The 20482-nt window shown below is 47.2% G+C and overlaps 2 protein-coding genes across 2 annotated transcripts; both read right to left on the bottom strand.

Moving 5' to 3' along the window:
• Positions 1-811: 811 nt before the first annotated feature.
• On the bottom strand, positions 812-12158 carry LOC147095763 (putative G protein-coupled receptor 139). Its single transcript, XM_085973710.1, has 2 exons — positions 12125-12158; positions 812-1569 (listed from the first exon to the last, which is right to left on the bottom strand). Exons 1-2 carry the CDS (start codon positions 12156-12158, stop codon positions 812-814), a joined length of 792 nt encoding a protein of 263 aa, XP_085829836.1.
• Positions 12159-12786: 628 nt separating this feature from the next.
• On the bottom strand, positions 12787-13617 carry LOC147095764 (uncharacterized). Its single transcript, XM_085973999.1, has one exon. It carries the CDS (start codon positions 13615-13617, stop codon positions 12787-12789), a length of 831 nt encoding a protein of 276 aa, XP_085830125.1.
• Between the last annotated feature and the right edge of the window lie 6865 nt (positions 13618-20482).

Raw genomic sequence — 20482 nt, forward strand, 5'->3', positions numbered from 1 at the left:
AACTCAACAAGATAGCCAACACTTTTCAGCGAAGCCCACATTCTAAGAATAAATTCAATTAAAAGATAGTCCAGATTCCCATTATTTTACAACATGGTTCAATTCCTACATGGTCACGCGCACCCATTGATGTGACTTCCTGTGTCTGTCAATTTCCAGTCAGGACAACGGTCTGGAGCTTTGTGCGAATAAAAATAACACTTTTTGTTCATTACACTTTTGAGAAATACATATCCTATCGTCGTGTTTCCGATATCTTCACAGACACAGAGACCATACTGGTTTCCTTACAGACTGGATGCCGAAGCAATATTCACAATGAGTCCCTGATGTCCTCACACACGAACCTGATGGCAAGTTCCCATTGTATCTCTGAAAGTTTCGGCCATCGGGTCCGTAAGGGATTTTGTACATTATGTCAACGGCCAATGGGGAGCCTTGTCTGCTGTGTATTCCTCTCAAGATGAAGAATGGAGAAAGGTTGTGAAGTCACCGTGGCGTGTTTCACAACAGCAACAGAATTACCGTCTCCTTGCAAATAAGGGAAGTGGGACAACTGGTGATGTGGTGGGATGAGAAAGAACATGCGGAACCTGCCTCAGCCAAACTGATCAAGCAACAACAAGCTGGATACCGGGAAAGTGGGTTTATTTTATGTGCAGTTACTTTCATTACTTGCATAATTTAAGAATGAGAATAAACGGGTGTTTCACCATATTTTTCCCCTCCTCCTGGAATCTCCTCTGGGCAAACGCATAAATGCAGGTGTTTGTGCAGGAGCTCAAATAATTCAACAGAAGGGTGATTCTGATCACCATATAAACGAGTTTGGACCAGTGAATGTAATTGTCTCCGTGACACAGACAAAAAAGTGTATTATAGTAATCGGCACCGTCAACACAATAAAGCTCCCCGAGATAGTGAAGAGCAGAATGATGGATGTTCTTTGGTCCTTCATCTCGGGATCACTGCTGCTCTCCCCAGTGTTGCGGCTCTTCAGGGCTCTGCGAGCTCTACTGGCCACTAAGATGTGCGTGGCAGTGAGAGAGTTCAACAGTAACATCGCAGGGTATGGAAGTAATGGGGAAGCTAAGGTGCTAATCCACTTGTAAGCTATCCATCTCGGTGAAGAGACATATCCCGTTACTGTACGACAGCCCCACTCTATATCCCCAACAATATAGTAGGGCTCATAACGGAAATAAACGGGAATATGCATCAGAAAGCTGAGCACACACACCGCAGTTAGAACCACAGTGGCAATTTTTTCTGTGCAAAATTTTACTTTTACTTTCTGACAACAAATGGCTATGAAGCGGTCAAAGGTGAACGACAGTGTGGACCAGACAGAGAGTTGGCAACTAACTACTTGTATAAAGGCACTAAGACGACACGCTATGGTGTAGCTCAAGAATGAACACAGGAAATGATACCGAAAGATGCTTTCCACGCTTACATTGAAACAACAGACCATGAGATCTGCTATTGCCATAGCCTCCATGTAACGAGTGATTCCTTTGGAGAGGCTGCACTTTCCCCGGGACACGATCACAATTGACATCAGGTTCGCTGTAAACAATGGAAAATCAAAACAGAGGAATCAAAGAAAATCACACCCTCTCGGAATTGCGTATTTTTCGAATTTATTCACTTATGGGATCTGGGCGTCACTGCAAAGGCCGGCATTTATTGCCCATTCCTCATTGCCCTTGAGAAGGTGGTGGTGAGCCGCCTTCTTGAACTGCTGCAGTCCATGTGGTGAAGGTACTCCCACAGTGTTGTTAGGTAGGGTGTTCTAGGATTTTGTCCCAGCGACAATGAAGGATCGGCGATGTACTTCTCAGTCAGGATGGTAGAAACCTAGAAACGCAGAAAGAAACAGAGAAAAATAGGAGCAGGAGTCGGCCATTCGGCCCCTCGAGCCTGCTCCGCCATTCAATATATCATGGCTGATCCTCTATCGCAGTACCATAATCCCGCTCTTTCCCAACTTCCTTGATTCTTTAAATGGCGTGTGACTTGGAAGGGAATTTGTCGGTGGTAGTGTTCCCATGTGCCTGCTGCCCTTGTCTTTCCATGTGGAAGAGGTCGCGGGTTTGGGAGGAGCTGTCGAAGAAGCCTTGGCGAGTTGCTGCAGTGCATCTTGTAGATGGTATACACTGCAGCCACGGTGCGCTGCTGGTGAAGGGAGTGAATGATTAAGGTGGTGGATGGAGTGCCAATCAAACGGGCTGCTTTGTCCTGGATTGTGTCGAATCGTGAGACCGAAGGCATGTTACTGAAACTGATCCCTCCCTTGGTCTCCCTGGGTGCGTTTCTGAGTCAACAAGAACCAAAAATAAAAACAGAAAATGCTGGAAATACTCAGCAGATCAGGCAGCATCTGTGGAGAGAGAAACAGAGTTAAGGTTTCAGGTCGATGACCTTTCGTCAGAACCAAGTTCACTCGCTGCTCTCTGCTCATTTAACTGGCCTCAGTCGAGAGAATAAACCATGAGTGCAGCTTAAAATTTGCTGGAAATTGGCCCGCTCATTTGTAACACATGATTTGAGTGACAGCTTCAAGATTTGTTCAATGATCTTTTGGGAGACCCATTACTGAGCAGAAGCCTTTTCATTGTGTTAAGTTAGAGAACACCGTTGATTAAAATAGACACTAAGCCGCTTCTTTGATTTCAAATTCAGACACAGAAGGTGTAATTTTAACCTAAGGATCGATTGGAGCGCAAGTGTTATAGCCCATCGACTTCAAGGAAGAGTACGATCGGTCGGGGAGTCAGACCAGCGTTGCACCCACTCCCGTCCATTTCCCCAAGCCCGGGTTATGTTAAAGTTGCCCACAAATTCATTTCACAGCGTGAGAAAAGTTTAGTGAGTCAGGGGAAACTAAATATTGGGAGAGAGGCACGACATGCGTGTCCACATCTGTAAGAGAAAAAAGACTGGTTAAAGTTTCACGTGTTGGGCCCAGGCGTCTTAGATCTGATCATCACTCTTAGTCCAGGGAGCAGATTGCAAGGCGTCTCACAAAGGAGAAAACTCGCTTTCAGGGAGCACTCGATTATCACCAACGTTGTCATTTTAAAGCAAATGAGGAAAAGTGAGAGATTTTTATTCAATAAATTGCGACCATTAATTGGCAAAGCAAGGAACGAAGACACGGAGACAAACCGCACATGGAGAAAGCAGCAATACATTCAAATGACGGTCCACTTAATATATACTTACCGGGAACACCAAAAATTACACGAATGGGATAGCAAATCACGGATTAATCGAGAACGGCGGAGCGTCCCATTTCCTGCATGAACCAGAGAATCGTGGAAGCCAATTTCTGGGGTTGGCCACAAAGACACTTCAGCGAAACGGTTGCTGTTTTATACACGAGCCAATACCCCCGGGGAGATCGTGCTCTTACATAAGGGCTCGTGTTAGCTCCGGGCCTTCGAACAAACACATTACAACATATATTTTTTCCATATCAATGGTTAAAGTGCACTCCACAATTACTTGATTCAAGCTAAACAAATTCCGGGGCGGCACTGGGCACTGGTACTAACGAATCCCACACCCACTCTCTCAATCTGTTATACGCTGCCGCTTCTTGGTGACACGGTGCTTTGATTCATTCTCCAAAGGCTCCACCGCTTCAGTTATAAAATTAAAAGGTGAAATAAAGGAGACGGGGGAATAAAATATGACCCCGTCCATTAGCATGACACAGTCAAAGTGTACATGGTAACGAAAAAATAATCTGAGAGTGATAGAGCTAATCGCATTGACTTCATGGGGGACAATACCGAAGTTGGGAGGGGAAGTAAAACAAAATGGGTCTTCAATCACCCGACTGCATCTTTCATTCATGTGCAAGAGCCATAAAGGAGCCATAAGCCAAGCACCCCAGCCACCCGCCCCTTCAACCAGCGTCTGCCCCACCTGTGACAGAGACTGTAGGTCCCGCACTGGACTCATCAGTCATCAGTTACCATGAACTCATTTTTAGTGTGGAAGCAAGTCATCCTGGTTCTGCGGGACTGCCTAAGAAGAAGAGGCCAGCGGAGCACGTTCGACCATTGAGCGAACATTGGTCACCGTCATAACCCGAGTGGTTATTTAATCAATATTTTTTAAAATGCACTTTACCCAAAGGCTAATGATCTGCTCTATCACACCCTGACCTCCACCAATGTTGCCCGAGAGCGCATTACACCCATTATTTTCTCTCTCAGATTTGAACTTTTATGGTGGGCCATTTGTTTCGCGATTCAGCGCCAAAACTGGTTGGGTGCGAGAGGTATTGGCTTCTGCTCTCCTCTGACAAAACTGCTCGCTATTCCAGGATCGTACAGGAGTCCAGTATTACACCTGTCTCTCCTTCTCCACTGCAATCCGTCTTATTAAACACCTCTCCCCCGATCCCTGCAGCCTCACCTTCAATAACAAGTGCGTGGAGCTCATGGACTTCTTTGCGATGAAGATTGAGACCATCTGTTCAGCTGCCTCTGTCGCTTCCCTCCCTTCCCCTGGCCCACCAAGACAAACTTCCCCCAAGGCTCTGCCCTGCCTAGCCCTGAACTCGCAGCTCTCTCTAGTTTCTCCCTATCTTGCCTCATGCCCGCTCCGACTTCATCTTATCTATGAGACCCAACTCCTGCTCCCTCCATCCTATTAACATCAAACTGCTGACCACCCAACTTCCCTTCCTGGCTGCCATGTTAGCGGATATTGTTAACGGCTCTCTCTCCTCAGGTACTGTCCCCCTTTCCCTCAAATCTGCCAGCATCATCCCCAGCCTCAGAAAAACAACTTTTGACCCCTCCGTCCTTACAAACTACTGCACCATCTCCGATCACCTTTCCTCTCCAAAATCCTTGAATTTGTTTTCACCTCCCAATTCACGATGGGCCAAAATGGCCTCCTTCCGAGCTGTAAATTTCTATGATTCTATGATTCTTGCCACGCCTGCAGCATTAGCGTTGAATCCACCAAGATCTTTGGCCCCTTCTATTTCTCAGGTACATGCTGCCCCTCAGCGACATCATCTGAAAAAATCCTCTGCTTCCAAATGCCTGCCAATGACAACCAGTTCTGCCTCATCACCACCTCTCTAGATCCCGTCACTAGCTCTGATCTGTCACGCTGCTTTTCCGACATCCGGGACTAGAAGAGCAAAAATTTCCCCCAATTAAATAACGAGAACACAGAGGTCATTGTCTTCAGTCCCCGCCACAATCTCTGTTCCCTAGACATTGACTCCATCTCTCTCCCTAGCATCTGTCTGAGGCTGAACCACTCTTGGTGTCATATTTGAGACTGAGCACAACTTCTGACACCCATATCCCGTCCATCACCAAGACCGCTTACTTCCACCATGGTAACATTGCCTGTCCCGCTCCTGCCTCAGCTCATCTGCTGCTGAAACCCTCATCCATGCATTTTTTTTAACCTCCAGGCAGGACCATTCCAATGATCTCCGTGCCGGAGTCCCACCTTGCACTCTACATAAATTGAGCTCATCCATAGCTCTGCAGCTTGCCTCATGTCCCACACCAAGACCCGTTCCCCCATCACCCTTGTGAACGATTACAAAAATTGGCTCCTCGTCTGGCAATGCCTGCTTGTAAAATTCGCATCCTTGTTTTCAAATCCCTCTGTGGCCTCACCTCTCCCTACCTCTGTAATCTAATCCAGCTCGATAACCCTCCGAGATCTCTGTCCCCCTCCAGTTCAGGCCCCTTGAGCATCCCTGATTTCAATCGCCTCAACATTGGCAGCTGTGAATCATCTGTCTGGGCCCTAAGATCAGGAATTCCCTCCCTAAACAGAGAGTATGAATAAATGGGTCTTTTTCGGGGTGGCAGGTGGTGACTAGTGGATTATCGCAGGGTTCAGTGCTTGGGCCCCAGCTATTCACAATATATATCAATGATTTGGATGAGGGAACCAAATGTAATATTTCTGAGTTTGTTGATGACAAGAAACTACGTGGGATTGTGAGATGTGAGGTGGATGCAAAGAGGCTTCAAGGCGATTTAGACAAGTTGAGTGAGTGGGCAAATACATAGCAGATGCAGTATAGCGTGGATAAATGTGAAGTTATCCACTTCGGTAGGTAAAAGAGAAAGGCACAGTATTACTTAAATGGTGATAGATTGGGAAATTTTGATGTACAGAGGGACCTGGGTGTTCTTATACACCAGTCACTGACAGCAAACATGCAGGAGCAAGGATATCTTTCTACAGTTATGCAGGACCTTGATGAGGGCACACCTGTAGTACTGTGGCAGTTTTGGTCTCCTTACCTAACAAAGGATATACTTGCCATAGAAGGAGTGCAGCGAAGGTTCAGCAGATTGATTCCTGGGATGGCAGGACTGCCGTATAAGCAATGATTGGGTCGACTAGGTCTGCATTCACTAGCGTTTGGAAGAATGAGAGGGAATCTCATTGAAACGTATACAATTCTGACAGGGCTAGACAGACTGGATGCAGGGACGGTGTTTCCCCTGGCTGGGGGGTCTGGAATGAGGGGTCACAGTCTCAGGATATGGGGTAGGAGATTTAGGACTGAGATGAGGAGAACTTTCTTCACACAGAGGGTGGTGAACCTGTGGAATTCTGTACCACAGAAGGCTGTGGAGGCCAGGTTCACTGAATATGTTTATGAAGGAGATAGATTTCTACACACAAAAGGCATCAAGGGGTATGGGGAGACAGTGGGATTATGGTATTGAGATAGAGGATCAGCCATGATCATATTGATTGGTGGAGCAGGCTCAAAAGGCCGACTGGCCTAGTCCTGCTCCTATTTTTCTATGCTTCTATGTTTCTAAACCTCTCCACCTCTCCAACTCTCTCTCCTCCTTTAAGATGCACCTTAAAACCGACTTCTTTAATGAAGCTTTTTGAAACGTTTCCTAATGTCTCCTTATGTGGTTCAGTGTCAAATTTTCTTTGACGGTCGCTACTCTGAAGCGCCTTGGTTGGTTTTAATACATTCAAGATGCAATATAAATGTAAGTTGACGTGCAAAGTAAATCAAACAACCTGCACTGACTCCATGCCTACAATGGGATTCAAATCAACAAACAGGAGGAGAGCTACATCAAACTAACCAGTGCATCTTTTTTGCTCAATGACCAGTTTAAATACGGACCTGAAATTTGAGAATTATAATGCAATATTCAGCATTCAGAAAATCCTGGAAAATTGTGGTCGAGAAGTGACATTAATTACATACACACGAAGTAAATAGCTCACTGCATCATAAGAGGTTTCTGCAATTGACTGAATGGGAAGAGGGGGGATTGGACATCGCTTTTCGTGTTGAACTATTTCTGCTTTGCCTTTGCTTTCTTTTCTCCGCCTTGTTCATCCTCAGTATCGGTATGTTTCTGATTCTTTCGCGTGGATTTATTTCAATTTCTCTGGAGTAAGCGGAGGAGGGGGTGTTGGGCTGCAGCCATTCCATTTACTGCTCTTGTTTATTGTCCAGTTCCAATTTGAAGTTTGTCTTGTGTTAGAACGTAAGAACATAAGAAATAGGAGCAGGAGTAGGTCATGGCTGATCATTGACCTCAACTCCATTCACCCACCCAATCGCCACATCCCTTGATGCCCTTACTAGTCAGAAGCCCATCGACTTCTGTTTTGAATACACCCAGTGAATGAGCCTCCACAGCCCTCTGGGGTAGAGAATTCCAAAGATTCACCACCCTCTGTGTGAAGAAATTTCTTCTCATCTCATTCCTGAATGGCCTACCCTTTATCCTCAGGCTGTGGCCGCTGGTTCTAGTCTCCACAGTCAAGGGAACCATCCTCCCAGCATCCAACCTATCAAGCCCTGTAATAATTGTGTATGCTCCAATGAGATACCCTCTCATTCTTCTGAATTCAAGAGAATACAGGCCTATTTTGTTCAATCTCTTCTCAGATGATGTCCCCCCATCCCAGGAATCAGTCTCGTGAACATTCATTGCACTCCCTCCATGGCAAGTATATCCTTCCTTAGGTAAGGGACCAAAATTGTACACAGCACTCCAGGGGTGGTCTCACCAAGGCCCTATAAAATTGGAGTAAGCCTTCTTTACTCCTGGACTCCAATCCTCTTGTAATGAAGGCCAGCATACCACTTGCCTTCCTAATGGCTTGCTGCACCTGCACATTCACTTTCAGTGACTCATGTACAAGGACACCCAGGCCCTTTTGAGCATTTGCATTTCCCAATCTTTCACTATTTAGGAAATACTCTGTCTTTCTGTTTTTTCTACCAAAGTGGATAACTTCACATTTATCCACATTATATTCCATCTGCCATGTTCACGCCCACTCACTGAGCCTGTCGAGGTCCCCTTGAAGCCTCTCCACATCCTCTTCACAATTGACACTGCCACCTAGGTTTGTATCATCAGTTAATTTGGAAGTGTTACATTTCGTCCCCTCATCCAAATCACTGATAAAGATTGTGAATAGATGGGGCCCCAGCCCCGATCCTTGCAGTACCCCACTAGTCACAGCCTGCCATCCTGAAAATGTACCGTTTATCCCTACTCTTTGTTTTCTGTCTGTTGACCAATTCTCAATCCATACTAGCATATTACCCTCAATTCCATGTGCCCTAATTTTGTTCACTAACCTCTTGTGTGGCACCTTATCAAAGGCCTTCTGAAAATCCAGATACACCACATTTACCGGTGCCCCTTTATCTACTCCACTAGTTACATCGTCAAAGAACTCCAGTAGGTTTGTCAAACAGGATTTCCCTTTCATAAATCCATATTGATTCTGCCCAAACTTACTATTAGTTTCTAAGTGCCCAGTTATTGCATCCTTTGTAAGAGATTCCAGCATTTTCCCAACTACTGATGTGAGGTTAACAGGTGTGTAGTTCCCCGTGTTCCCTAATTATTCTGGTGAATTTGCGTGGTCCACCCTCCACGGCCAATATATCCTTCCTGAGGTGTGGTGCCAGAAATGAATGCAATGCACCAGGCAGTGTCTAACCAGAACTCTCTACATGTGTAACCTAACATTGCTCCCTTGTATTCCAGCCCTCTTGGGATAAAGATCAACATTCCATTGGATTTTAAATTATTTTTTAAGAACATAAGATAGAGGGGCAGGAATAGGCCATTTGGCCCTTCGAGCCTGCTCCGCCATTCAATAAGATCATGGCTGAACTTCTTCCTCATCTCCACTTTCCTGCACTAGCCCCATATCCCTTGATTCCCTTAATATCCAAAAATCTTTTTGTACCTGCCCAATAGCATTTACACATTTCTGTACTGGGGACCCTAAATCTCTCTACTGCTCCACAGTTCCTAGCTTCTTGCCATTTATAAACTATTTGATCTATTTTTTTAGGTCCAAAATGGAAGATCTCACACTTTCCTACCGTTAACACCATCTGCCACAATTTTACCCACTTAATTAAACTGTCAATGCCCGTTTCGAACTTTCTGCACTCATGTATGCGATTTACTGTGCTACCTAAGTTAGTTTCATCAGCAAACTTATATATATAGCTCTCTAATTCCTTTATCCAAGTTCCTTATAATTATAGTGGAAAGATGTGCCCCAGTACCGCTCCCTGGGCTCACAACTAGTCACACTCTGCTAATGTCGTTCTGATCTTTCATTTTCCAGGTTTCAATCTCCTCCTCAGCTTCTAAACATATTATGATAGAGTGCTTTGTAATAACTTAAACTTTACAATGTTTCACAACTGTTCATCTTTCTACAAAAACACAGGGGAGCATATTCCCATGGGTGCTTGACAAAATGCAGACAGTTTCTCTTTTCCCTAAAAGTGAAGATATCCAATAGATAACGGGTAGATATCCTTTGGTCCTTATGAGTGTTTGCATTATCTACACAATGGAAATATTCCCTTCGGTCTTGATGAGGGATGATATTATACACACAATGGGAAGATGCCCTTTGGTCCCTATGAAAGAAGATATCATATGCACAGCCAATGAACCTTTAGAACAGGGGTCATTTCAATTTGACCATGTGAGTGAATCCCGCCCCGGTCCCTCATCGTCGCTGGGTCAAAATCCTGGAACTCCCACCCTAACAGCACTGTGGTGGTACCCTCACCACACGGACTGCAGCAGTTCAAGGAGGCAACCTACCACCACCTTCTCAAGGGCAACTGGGGATGGGCAATAAATGCTGGCCTTGCAAGCGACGCCCACACTTCATGAACGAATAAAAAAAAGATTCTGTTTCGCCCTCTTGAGTGACAATATTATATCACAATGGGAAAATTCCCTTAGGTCCATATTAGTAAACATAGCAGATCCACATCGGGGTGGTTGCAACAGGTCTGTAAATGTGAGGACTTCAGGAACTGATCAGGAATACTGTTGTTCCCTATGTGCTAGGATATCAGGAACATAACGATATGATATGCAAGTCTGAAAAATGTAAGCAATTTCACAGATAAATATTGAAGTAAATTTTCTGCTAATTGCATTGTCTGTGAGGATGCACAATGCTTCTCGACATGCAATGTACCCGACGGTTAGTTCAAGTTGAGCTGGACCCGGCCTCCGGACAAGGTCACTTTCGAAGAGGGGTAATTTGAATTTGACCAGGAGAGCAGACCCCGCACAATATTTCCACCCCTCCCCACCAATCCTTGAGCTTTGAATCTAATTGTGCAACTCCTACCACCAAAAATCAAATCATCACCTCCTAATTTGAACGAATCTTTTACACACAAAGCTCAGATTCACGGATTGGTCAGGCAGTGCAGTGGCCATGTTATTGAACTAGTAATATCAGAGCCTGTGAGTTCAAATCACACCGTGGCCATTTGAGAATTTCACTTTTGTTTAGAAAACGAATCTGGAAATAAAAAGCAGTAAAAGTGACCACGAAGCTCGCCCATTGTAAAAACCAAATTGATTCGCTGATGTCCTTTAGGGAAGGAAACCTGCCCTCTATGCTGGTCTATTCGTGACTTCCGTCCCACAGTAATGCTGCAGTGACGTAGCAAGCTACTCAGTTGTATTAAACCGCTACCGGCGGTTCAAGTTGAAGGTCAATCACAACCTGATCAGAGCAACTAGGGATGGGCAATAAAGGCCGGACTTGCTGTTACGTCAACTGCTCATCAAACTCCTTCCTTCTCTGGTTTGCAACAACATGCTTCGAGTAAGCACGAGACATTTGATGGTGGCGCATACAGAACAGATTTTATTCATATACAGCATAGGTGATCAATCTACACTGTATACAGAGAGTAGCTTTTCAGTTTCACTTTTGAGATCTCCCATTAACTGTTGAGCACCCTGCTCCTTTATACACCTACTGTGCCTACATCAAAGGTACGTGTGACAGATAAGACCTCCTGATGTATCTGTTCCCGAATCAGTGGAAGATCGTCTATTTACATAAGCAGCCTTAATTATTTACTTCAAAGATATTTCGCTCAAACAAGCCTTCCTGACCCAGATACTCTGGATTCGATTGAGAAATCGTTTTCTTAAAGGCTTAGCTTCCGAAACATCCTTTCCACACTATTGTTAATAAATAAATTACCTATTGTTATTTCACAAGCCACTAAAGTTATACTTTAATCACTCACGGTCGATGTGGTCCAAGTCACTTATAACTTTGCTGAGGCATTCTGCTGTTTTTTTTATTCATTCACAGGACGTAGGCATCTCTGGCAAGGCCAGCATTAATTGCCCATCCCTAAATGTCCTTGAGAAGGTGCTGATGAGCTGCCGTCTTGAACCGCTGCAGTCTGTGTGGTGAAGGGTATTTAAATGTCAACCACATTGCTGTCAGTCTGGAAGTCACATGCAGGTCAGGATGGCAGTTTACCTTTCATAAACGATATCAGGGAACCAGATGGGTTTTTATAACAATCCGGTAGTCTCATGGTCACCATTACTGATACTTACTTTTAATTCCAGATTTAATTAATTGACTCAATTTAAATCCCCCAGCTTCTGTGGTGGGATTGGAACACACCAAATCCGGGTCATTGCTCCAGGCATTTGATTTACTAGTCCGGTAACATAGCCACGATGCTACCGTAATTCTGTTTATGGTGGAAAGTCTTTTGCTCTAAGATACAAGGCGGTTCGATTGTTAACCCTTAACTCACCAAGATAGCCAACACTTTTCAGAGAAGCCCACATTCTAAGAATAAATGCAATTAAAAGATAGTCCAGATTCCCAGTATTTTACAACATGGTTCAATTCCTACATGGTCGCGCGCACCCATTGATGTGACTTCCTGTGTCTGTCAATTTCCAGTCAGGACAACGGTCTGGAGCTTTGTGAGAATAAAAAACACTTTTTGTTCCTTACACTTTTGAGAAATACATATCCTATCGTTGTGTTTCCGATATCTTCAAACACACACAGCCCACACTGATTTCTTTACAGACTGGATGCAGAAGCAATATTCCCAATGAGTCCCTGATGTCCTCACACACGAACCTGATGGCAAGTTCCCTTCGTATCTCTGAAAGCTTCGGCCATCGGGTCCGTAAGGGATTTTCTACATTATGTCAAGTGCCAATGGGCATCCTTGTCTGCTGTGTATTCCTCTCAAAATGAAGAATGGAGAAAGGTTGTGAAATCGCCGTGCCGTGTTTCACAACAGCAGCAGAACTACCGCCGCCTTGCAAATAAGGGAAGTGGGACAACTGGTGATGTGGTGGGATGAGAAAGAACGTGCGGAACCTGCCTCAGCCAAACTGATCAAGCAACAACAAGCTGGATACGGGGAAAGAGGGTTTATTTCACGTGCAGTTACTTGCATTACTTGCATAATTTAAGAATGAGAATAAACGGGTATTTCACAATATTTTTCACCTCCTCCCGGAATCTCCTCTGGGTCAACGCATAAATGCAGGTGTTTCTGCAGGAGCTATAATAATTCAACAGAAGGGTGATTCTGATCGCCAAATAAAGCGAGTTTGAACCAGTGAATGTAATTGTCTCCGTGACACCGACAGAAAAGTGTATTATTGTAACCAGCACCGTCAACACAATAAAGCTCCCCGAGATACTGAAGAGCAGAATGATGGATGTTCTTCGGTCCTTCATCTCGGGATCACTGCTGCTCTCCCCAGTGTTGCGGCTCTTCAGGGCTCTGCGAGCCCTACTGGCCACTAAGATGTGCCTGGCAGTGAGAGAGTTCAACAGCAACATCACAGGGTGTGGAAGTAATGGGGATGCTAAAGTGCTAATCCACTTGTAAGCTATCCATCTCGGCGAGGAGACATATTCCGTTACTTTACGACAGCCCCACTCTATATCCCTAACAATATAGTAAGGCTCATAACGGAAATAAACAGGGATATGCATCAAAAAGCTGAGCACACACTCCGCAGTTAGAACCACAGTGGCAATTCTTTCGGTGCAATATTTTAATTTTGCTTCATGACAATAAATGTCTATGAAGCAGTCAAAGGTGAACGACAGTGTGGACCAGACAGTGAGTTGGCTACTAACTACTTGTATAAAGGCACAAAGACGACACGCTATGGTGTAGCTCAAGAATGAATGCAGTAAATGATACCGAAAGATGCTTGCCATGCTTACATTGAAGAGACAGACCATGAGATCTGCAATTGCCATAGCCGCCATGTAACGAGTGATTCCTTTGGAGAGACCGCACTTTCCCCGGGACAGGATCAAAATTAACATCAGGTTCGCTGTAAACAATGGAAAATCAAGACAGAGGTATTAAATAAAATCACATCCGCTCGGAATTGCGTATTTTTCGAATTTATTCTCTTATGGGACCTGGGCGTCACTGGCAAGGCCAGCATTTATTGCCCATTCCTAATTGCCCTTGAGGAGGTGGTGGTGAGCCGCCTTCTTGAACTGCTGCAGTCCATGTGGTGAAGGTACTCCCACAGTGCTGTTAGGTTGGGCATTCGAGGATTTTGACCGAGCGACAATGAAGGATCGGCGATATACTTCTAAGTCAGAATGGTAGAAAAATAGAAACACAGAAAGAAATGGAGAAAAATAGGAGCAGGCGTCGGCCATTCGGCCCCTCAAGCCTGCTCCACCATTCAAGATAATCATGGCTGATAATCAATCGCAATACCATATTCCCACTCTCTCCCCATACTCCTTGATGCCTTAAATGGCGTGTGACTTGGAGGGGAATTTGGAGGTGGTGGTGTTCCCATGTGCCTGCTGCCCTTGTCCATCTAGGTGGAAGAGGTCGTGGGTTTGGGAGGAGCTGTGGAAGAAGCCTTGGCGAGTTGCTGCAGTGCATCCTGTAGATGGTACACACTGCAGCCATGGTGCACTGCTGGTGGAGGGAGTGAATGATTAAGGTGGTGGAAGGGGTGCCAATCAAACTGGCTTCTTTGTCCTGGATTGTATCCAATCGTGAGACGGAAGCATGTTACTGAAACCGATCCCTCCCTGGGTCTCCCTGGGTGCGTTTCTGATTCAACAAGAACCAAAAATAAAAACAGAAAATGCTGGAAATACTCAGCAGGTCAGGCAGCATCTGTGGAGAGAGAAACAGAGTTAAGGTTTCAGGTCGATGACCCTTCATCAGAATTAAGTTCAGTCGCTGCTCTCTGCTCATTTAACTGGCCTCAGTCGAGAGAAAAAACCATGAGTGCAGCTTACGAGGATCAATTGGAGCGCAGGTGTTATAGCCCATCGACTTCAATGAAGAGTACAATCGGTCGGGGAGTAAGACCAGTATTGCACCCGCTCCCGTCCGTTTCCCCAATGCTGGGTTATGTTAAAGTTGCCCACAAAGTCAATTCACAGCGTAAGAAAAGTTTAGTGAATCAGGGGAAACAAAATCTTGGGAGAGAGGCACGACATGTGTGTCCGCATCTGTAAGAGAAAAAAGACAGGTTAAAGTTTCGCGTGGTGGGCCCAGGCGTCTTAGATCTGATGATCACTCTTAATCCAGGCATCAGATTGCAAGGCGTCCTACAAAGGAGAAAACTCGTTTTCAGGGAGCACTCGATTATCAACAACTTGTCATTTTAAAGCAAATGAGGAAAAGTGAGATATTTTTATTCAATAAACTGCGACTATTAACTGGCAAAGCAAGGAACGAAGACATGGATACAAACTGCACATGGAGAAAGCAGCAATACATTCAAATGACGGTCCACTTAATAATATATTCTTACCAGGAACACCAACAATTACAAGAATGGGATAACAAATCACTGATACGTCGAGAACGGCGGAGCGTCCCATTTCCTGCATGAACCAGAGAATCGTGGAAGCAAAGTTCTGGGTATGGCCACAAAGACACTGCATCGAAACGGTCGCTGTTTTATACACGAGCCAATCCCCCCGGGGACACCGTGCTCTTACATAAGGGCTCGCGTTAGCTACGGGCCTTCGAACAAACACATTACAACATATATATTTTCCAAACCAATGATAAAAGTGCACTCCACGATTATTTGATTCAAGCAAATCAAAATCCGGGGTGGCACTGGGCGCCCAGGTTAATTAATACCCTCGCCCTCTCACTCTGTTATACATGCCGCATCTTGGTGATACGGTGCTTTCACTCATTCTCCAAAGGCTCCACCGCTTCAGTTATAAAATTAAAAGGTGAAATAAAGGAGAAGGGGGAATAAAATATGACCCCGTCCATTAGCACTACACGGTCAAAGTGTACATGGTAACCAGACAAAAACCTGAATGTGATAGAGCAAATCGCATTGACTTCAGGAGGGACAATATCGAAGTTGGGAGGGGAATTAAAACAAAGGCTGCATCTTTCATTCAAGTGCAAGAGCCATTAATGAGCCATAATCCAAGCACCACAGCTATCCGCCCCTTCAAACACCGTCTGCCCCACCTGTGACAGAGACTGTAGTTCCCGCATTGGACTCATCAGTCATCAGTCACCTGAGAACTCATTTTTAGTGTGGAAGCAAGTCATCCTGGTTCCGCGGGACTGCCTAAGAAGAAGAGACCGGCGGAGCACGGTCGACCATTGAGCGAACATTGGTCACCGTCGTTCCCCGAATGGCTATTTGATCAATATCTTTTAAAAATGCACTGTACCTAAAGGCTAATCATCTGCAGCCTCACCTCCAATAACAAGTGCATGGAGCTCATGGACTTCTTTGTGATGAAGATTGAGACCATCTGTTCAGCTGCCTCTGTCGCTTCCCTCCTTTCCCCTGGCCCACCAAGCCAAACTTCCCCCAAGGCTCTCCCCCTGCCTAGCCCTGAACTCGCAGCTCTCTCTCGTTTCTCAATTTCTTGCCTCATGCCCGCTCCGAGTTCATCTTATCTCTGAGACCCAACTCCCGCTCCCTCGATCCTATTAACATCAAACTGCTGACCACCCAACTTCCCTTCCTGGCTCCAATGTTAACAGATTTTGTTAACGGCTCTCTCTCCTCAGGTACTGTCCCCCTTGCCCTCAAATCTGCCAGCATCATCCCCAGCCTCAAAAAACAACCTTTGACCCCTCCGTCCTTACAAACTACTGCACCATCTCCGATCTCCCTTTCCTCTCCAAAATCCTTGAAAGTGTTGTCACCTCCCAAATCCGTGCCCATCTTTCTTGCAACTCCATGTTTGAATCCCTCCAATCAGATTCCTTCCCCTGCCACATTACATAAATGACTCTTTCTAAATTCATAAATTCATACGTGATTGTGACTGTGGTAAACTATCCCTCCTCATCCATCTCGACGTATCAGCAACCTTTGACACGGTGCACCACACCATTCTCCTCCAAAGCCTCTGCTCCATTGTCCAGCTGGGTGGGACTGCTCTCCTCTTGTTCCATTCCTATCAATCCAGTCATAGCCAGAGAAGCACTTGTGGCAAAGGCCATAGCTAGAGTTCTGGTCACCACATTACAGGAAAGATGTGACTGCACTAGAGACGGTACAGAGGAGATTTATGAGGATATTGCCTGGACTGGAGAATTATGGCTATGAGGAAAGATTGCATAGGCTGGGTTTGTTTTCTTTGGAAGAGAGAAGGCTGAGGGCAGACTTTAATGAGTTGTAGAAAATTTTGAGGAGCCTAGATAGAGTGAATATGAAGGATCGATTTCTCTTAGCAGACAGGTCAACAACCATGGCATCATAGATTTAAAGTAATTGGTAGGAGGTTTAATGGTGATATGAGGAGAAATTTCTTCACCCAGAGGTAAGTGGGTATCTGGAACCCACTTCCTGAAAGGGTGGTAGAGACAGAAATCCTCAACACATTTAAAAAGTGCTTGGATGTGCACTTGAAGTGCTGTAACTTACAGGGCTATGGACCAAGAGCTGGAAGGTGGGATTAGGCTGGATAATTTTTTGTCGGCTGGCGTGGACACGATGGCCTGAAATAGCCTCCTTCCGTGCTGTAAATTTCTATGATTCTATGATTCATCCCACGCCTGCAGAATTAGCTTTGAGTCCCCCAAGACATTTGGCCCCTCCTATTTCTCAGGTACATGCTGCCCCTCAACGACATCATCTGATAAAATCTTCTGGTTCCAAATGCATGCCAATGACAACCAGCTCTACCTCACCACCACCTGTCTAGGTCCCTCTCTGCCTCTGATCTGTCACCCTGCTTTTCCGACATCCGGGACTGGATGAGTAAAAATTTCCTCCAATTAAATAACGGGAACACTGTGGTCATTGTCTTCCGTCCCCGCCACAAACTCTGTTCCCTTGCCACTGACTCCATCTCTCTCCCGAGCATCTGTCTGAGACTGAACCACTCTTGGTGTCATATTTGAGCATGAGCACAGCTTCCGAACTTATATCCCCTCCATCAACAAGACCGCCAACTTACACCTCCGTAACATCGCCCGACTCCGCCCCTGCCTCAGCTCATCTGCTGCTGAAACCATCATCCAGGCATTTTTTTAACCTCCAGGCAGGACCATTCCAATGCTCTCCTGGCCGCACTCCCACCTTGCACCCTACATAAATTGAGCTTGTGGCGACACGCCACCACTGGACATAATCCGCTCACAGCGGCACGGACAGGCTAAGCAGAAGCCCCCAACCGGGGGCCCTTTCCTCCAGCAACTTGTTTCCCGCAGGGACAGGCTGCCGGGAGCACTTCCTGTCTGGGGAGTATTTAAGTGGATGCGCGGGCTTTTCTAGTTCCTGTTTGCCATGTGGTTGGAATAAAGCAGTTGTGTTTTCAACAGCTCTGGTCTCGACTCCCACGTTTGCCGTGGTATCTCAACACTGGTGACTCCGACGCTCAGGACGAATCCTAAGCTAGCATGGCGGATACAAACGCAGTCAGGGTTAAATTACCAGACTTTTGGGAGAACCTCGCCGAAGCCTGGTTCGTTCAAGCTAAGTCCAGATTCTGGCTGAAAGGCATTACGGTCGACGCCACGAAGTACGACTACCTCATCGCCTCGCTCACCTATGCTACAGTCCCCAAGGTTTGGGCAGCGCTGCAGAATCCACCAACGGAGGGCAAGTACGAACATCTGAAGGCTGCGCTACTTAAAAAATTTCAAACGTCCTCTTACCAACGCCATTGCCAACTCCTGGACCTCCCCGGCCTTGGTGATGCTTCACCATCAGACCTGCTTTCCTACATGCTGTCCCTCTCAGACGACAAAAATCCCAGCGCCCTTTTTCGCATGCTTTTCATTCGGCAGCTCCCCGCCAGCATCCGCCCGCTCATTGTGGAGTCTGGCTCCACGGACCTGAATGAGATAGCCGAAAAGGCCGACCGGCTGCTCTCTGCACAGACCACTCGCGACGTCGCACCCGACCTCACGGCAACGACCACGCGGTCTTCCCGGGCTGCTAGGCCCGACCGGCCGACCACTCCAGGTCACTGCTACTACCACACCCGTTTTGGCGCAAAGGCTCAACGCTGCACGCCACCGTGTACCTTCAAACCCCCCCCTGCACCGGCCCCCATGATGGCCGTGGGGCAGAAGGAGCCCCTGCTGTACGTCACTGACGACAGAACCAACCGCCGATTTCTGTGCGACACAGGGGCCCAACACAGCATCACCCCCGCCTCCGCCCTCGAGATCCAACGCGGCACATGGGGTATCACACTGGCTGCAGCCAATGGCTCCAATATCCACACATATGGCACCCGCATGGTCATGCTCGACCTCGCGGGCCGCCGCTACCGCTGGGAGTTCCTCACAGCCAAGGTCCTCTGCCCACTCATCGGCGCCGACTTCCTACGCGCCCACGGCCTCCTTGTCGACATTCCGAGGCACCGCCTCGTCGACATCAAAACTATGGCCCCCATTCCCGGCGCCTTTACCCTGGCCCATTCGGCCGGTCTGACGACCTACTGCCTCGCCAGAGCCACGGACGACTACTCGGCACTCCTAGCTGAGTTTCCCGCCCTCACTAACTCGACCTTTTCGGCCAAAGCTGCCAAGCACGGTGTGGAACACTATATCCCCACCACCGGCCCCCCAGTTTCTGACCACGCCCGTAGACTCAACCCGGCCAAGCTGGAAATCGTGCGGGCCGAGTTCATCACCATGGAACAACTCGGCATCATCCGCCGCTCCAGCAGCCCTTGGGCCTCGCCCCTCCACATCGCCCCCAAGCCCGGCGGAGGCTGGCGCCCTTGCGGGGACTACCGCCGCCTCAACGACGCCACCACCCCCGATTGATACCCGGTGCCACACATCCAGGAATTCTCGGCCCGACTGGCCAGCGAACCGTCTTTTCCAAAGTCGACCTGGTGCGCGGTTACCACCAAGTCCCCGTACACTCCGCGGACATCCCCAAAACGGCCGTCATCACCCCATTCGGCCTGTTCGAGTTCCTGAGGATGCCTTTCGGCCTCAAGAATGCAGCACAGGCTTTCCAGCGCCTTATGGACTCAGTCCTCTGGGACCTGAATTTCCTATTCATCTATCTAGACGACATTCTTGTGGCCAGCTCCTCCAAACAGGAACACCTCGAACACCTTCGCATCCTGTTCGGGCACCTAGCCCAACATGGGCTCATCCTCAGCCCGGCGAAGTGCCAATTCGGCCTAACCGAGATCGATTTTCTCGGTCACCACATCACCCCTGCTGGGGCCGTCCCCCTGCCCAACAAGGTGCAGGCCGTCCAGCAATTTCCCCGCCCCACAACCATCAAGGGCCTCCAGGAGTTCCTCGGGATGGTGAACTTCTACAACAGGTTCATCCCCAGAGCTGCAGCCCTCATGAAGCCCCTATATGACTCCCTCCGAGGAAAATCCGGCAAGATGGACGTAGCCTGGACCACTGACACAGCAGCCACCTTCGACGCCACCAAAAACGCGCTCGCCGACACCACTTTGCTCGCGCACCCGAGGGCCGATGCCCGGGTCGCGCTCACCACCGACGCCTCTGACCACACGGTCGGGGCCGTGTTCGAGCAGTGGGTCAATGGCGCGTGGCAGCCACTTGCCTTCTACAGCCGCCAACTGCGCCCCCCGGAGGTCAAATACTCCACTTTCGACCGCGAGCTTGTCGCGCTCCACCTGTCGGTCCGCCATTTCAGGTTCCTCCTGGAAG

The sequence above is a fragment of the Somniosus microcephalus genome, unplaced genomic scaffold (assembly GCF_052327205.1).
Source record: "Somniosus microcephalus isolate GS21.2 unplaced genomic scaffold, FLI_Smic_1.0 unresolved_chr1, whole genome shotgun sequence".
Taxonomy (NCBI): Eukaryota; Metazoa; Chordata; class Chondrichthyes; order Squaliformes; family Somniosidae; genus Somniosus; species Somniosus microcephalus.

Excerpts from the sequence above, each read along its gene's own strand:
- LOC147095763 (XM_085973710.1), bottom strand. The coding sequence starts at position 12,158 with ATGTGGGCTTCTCTGAAAAGTGTTGGCTATCTTG. Across the intron at positions 1,570-12,124 it reads GAAAAGTGTTGGCTATCTTG|CGAACCTGATGTCAATTGTG; the intron begins GTGAGTTAAGGG and ends CATTGTTTACAG.
- LOC147095764 (XM_085973999.1), bottom strand. The coding sequence starts at position 13,617 with ATGGCGGCTATGGCAATTGCAGATCTCATGGTCTGTCTCTTCAATGTA.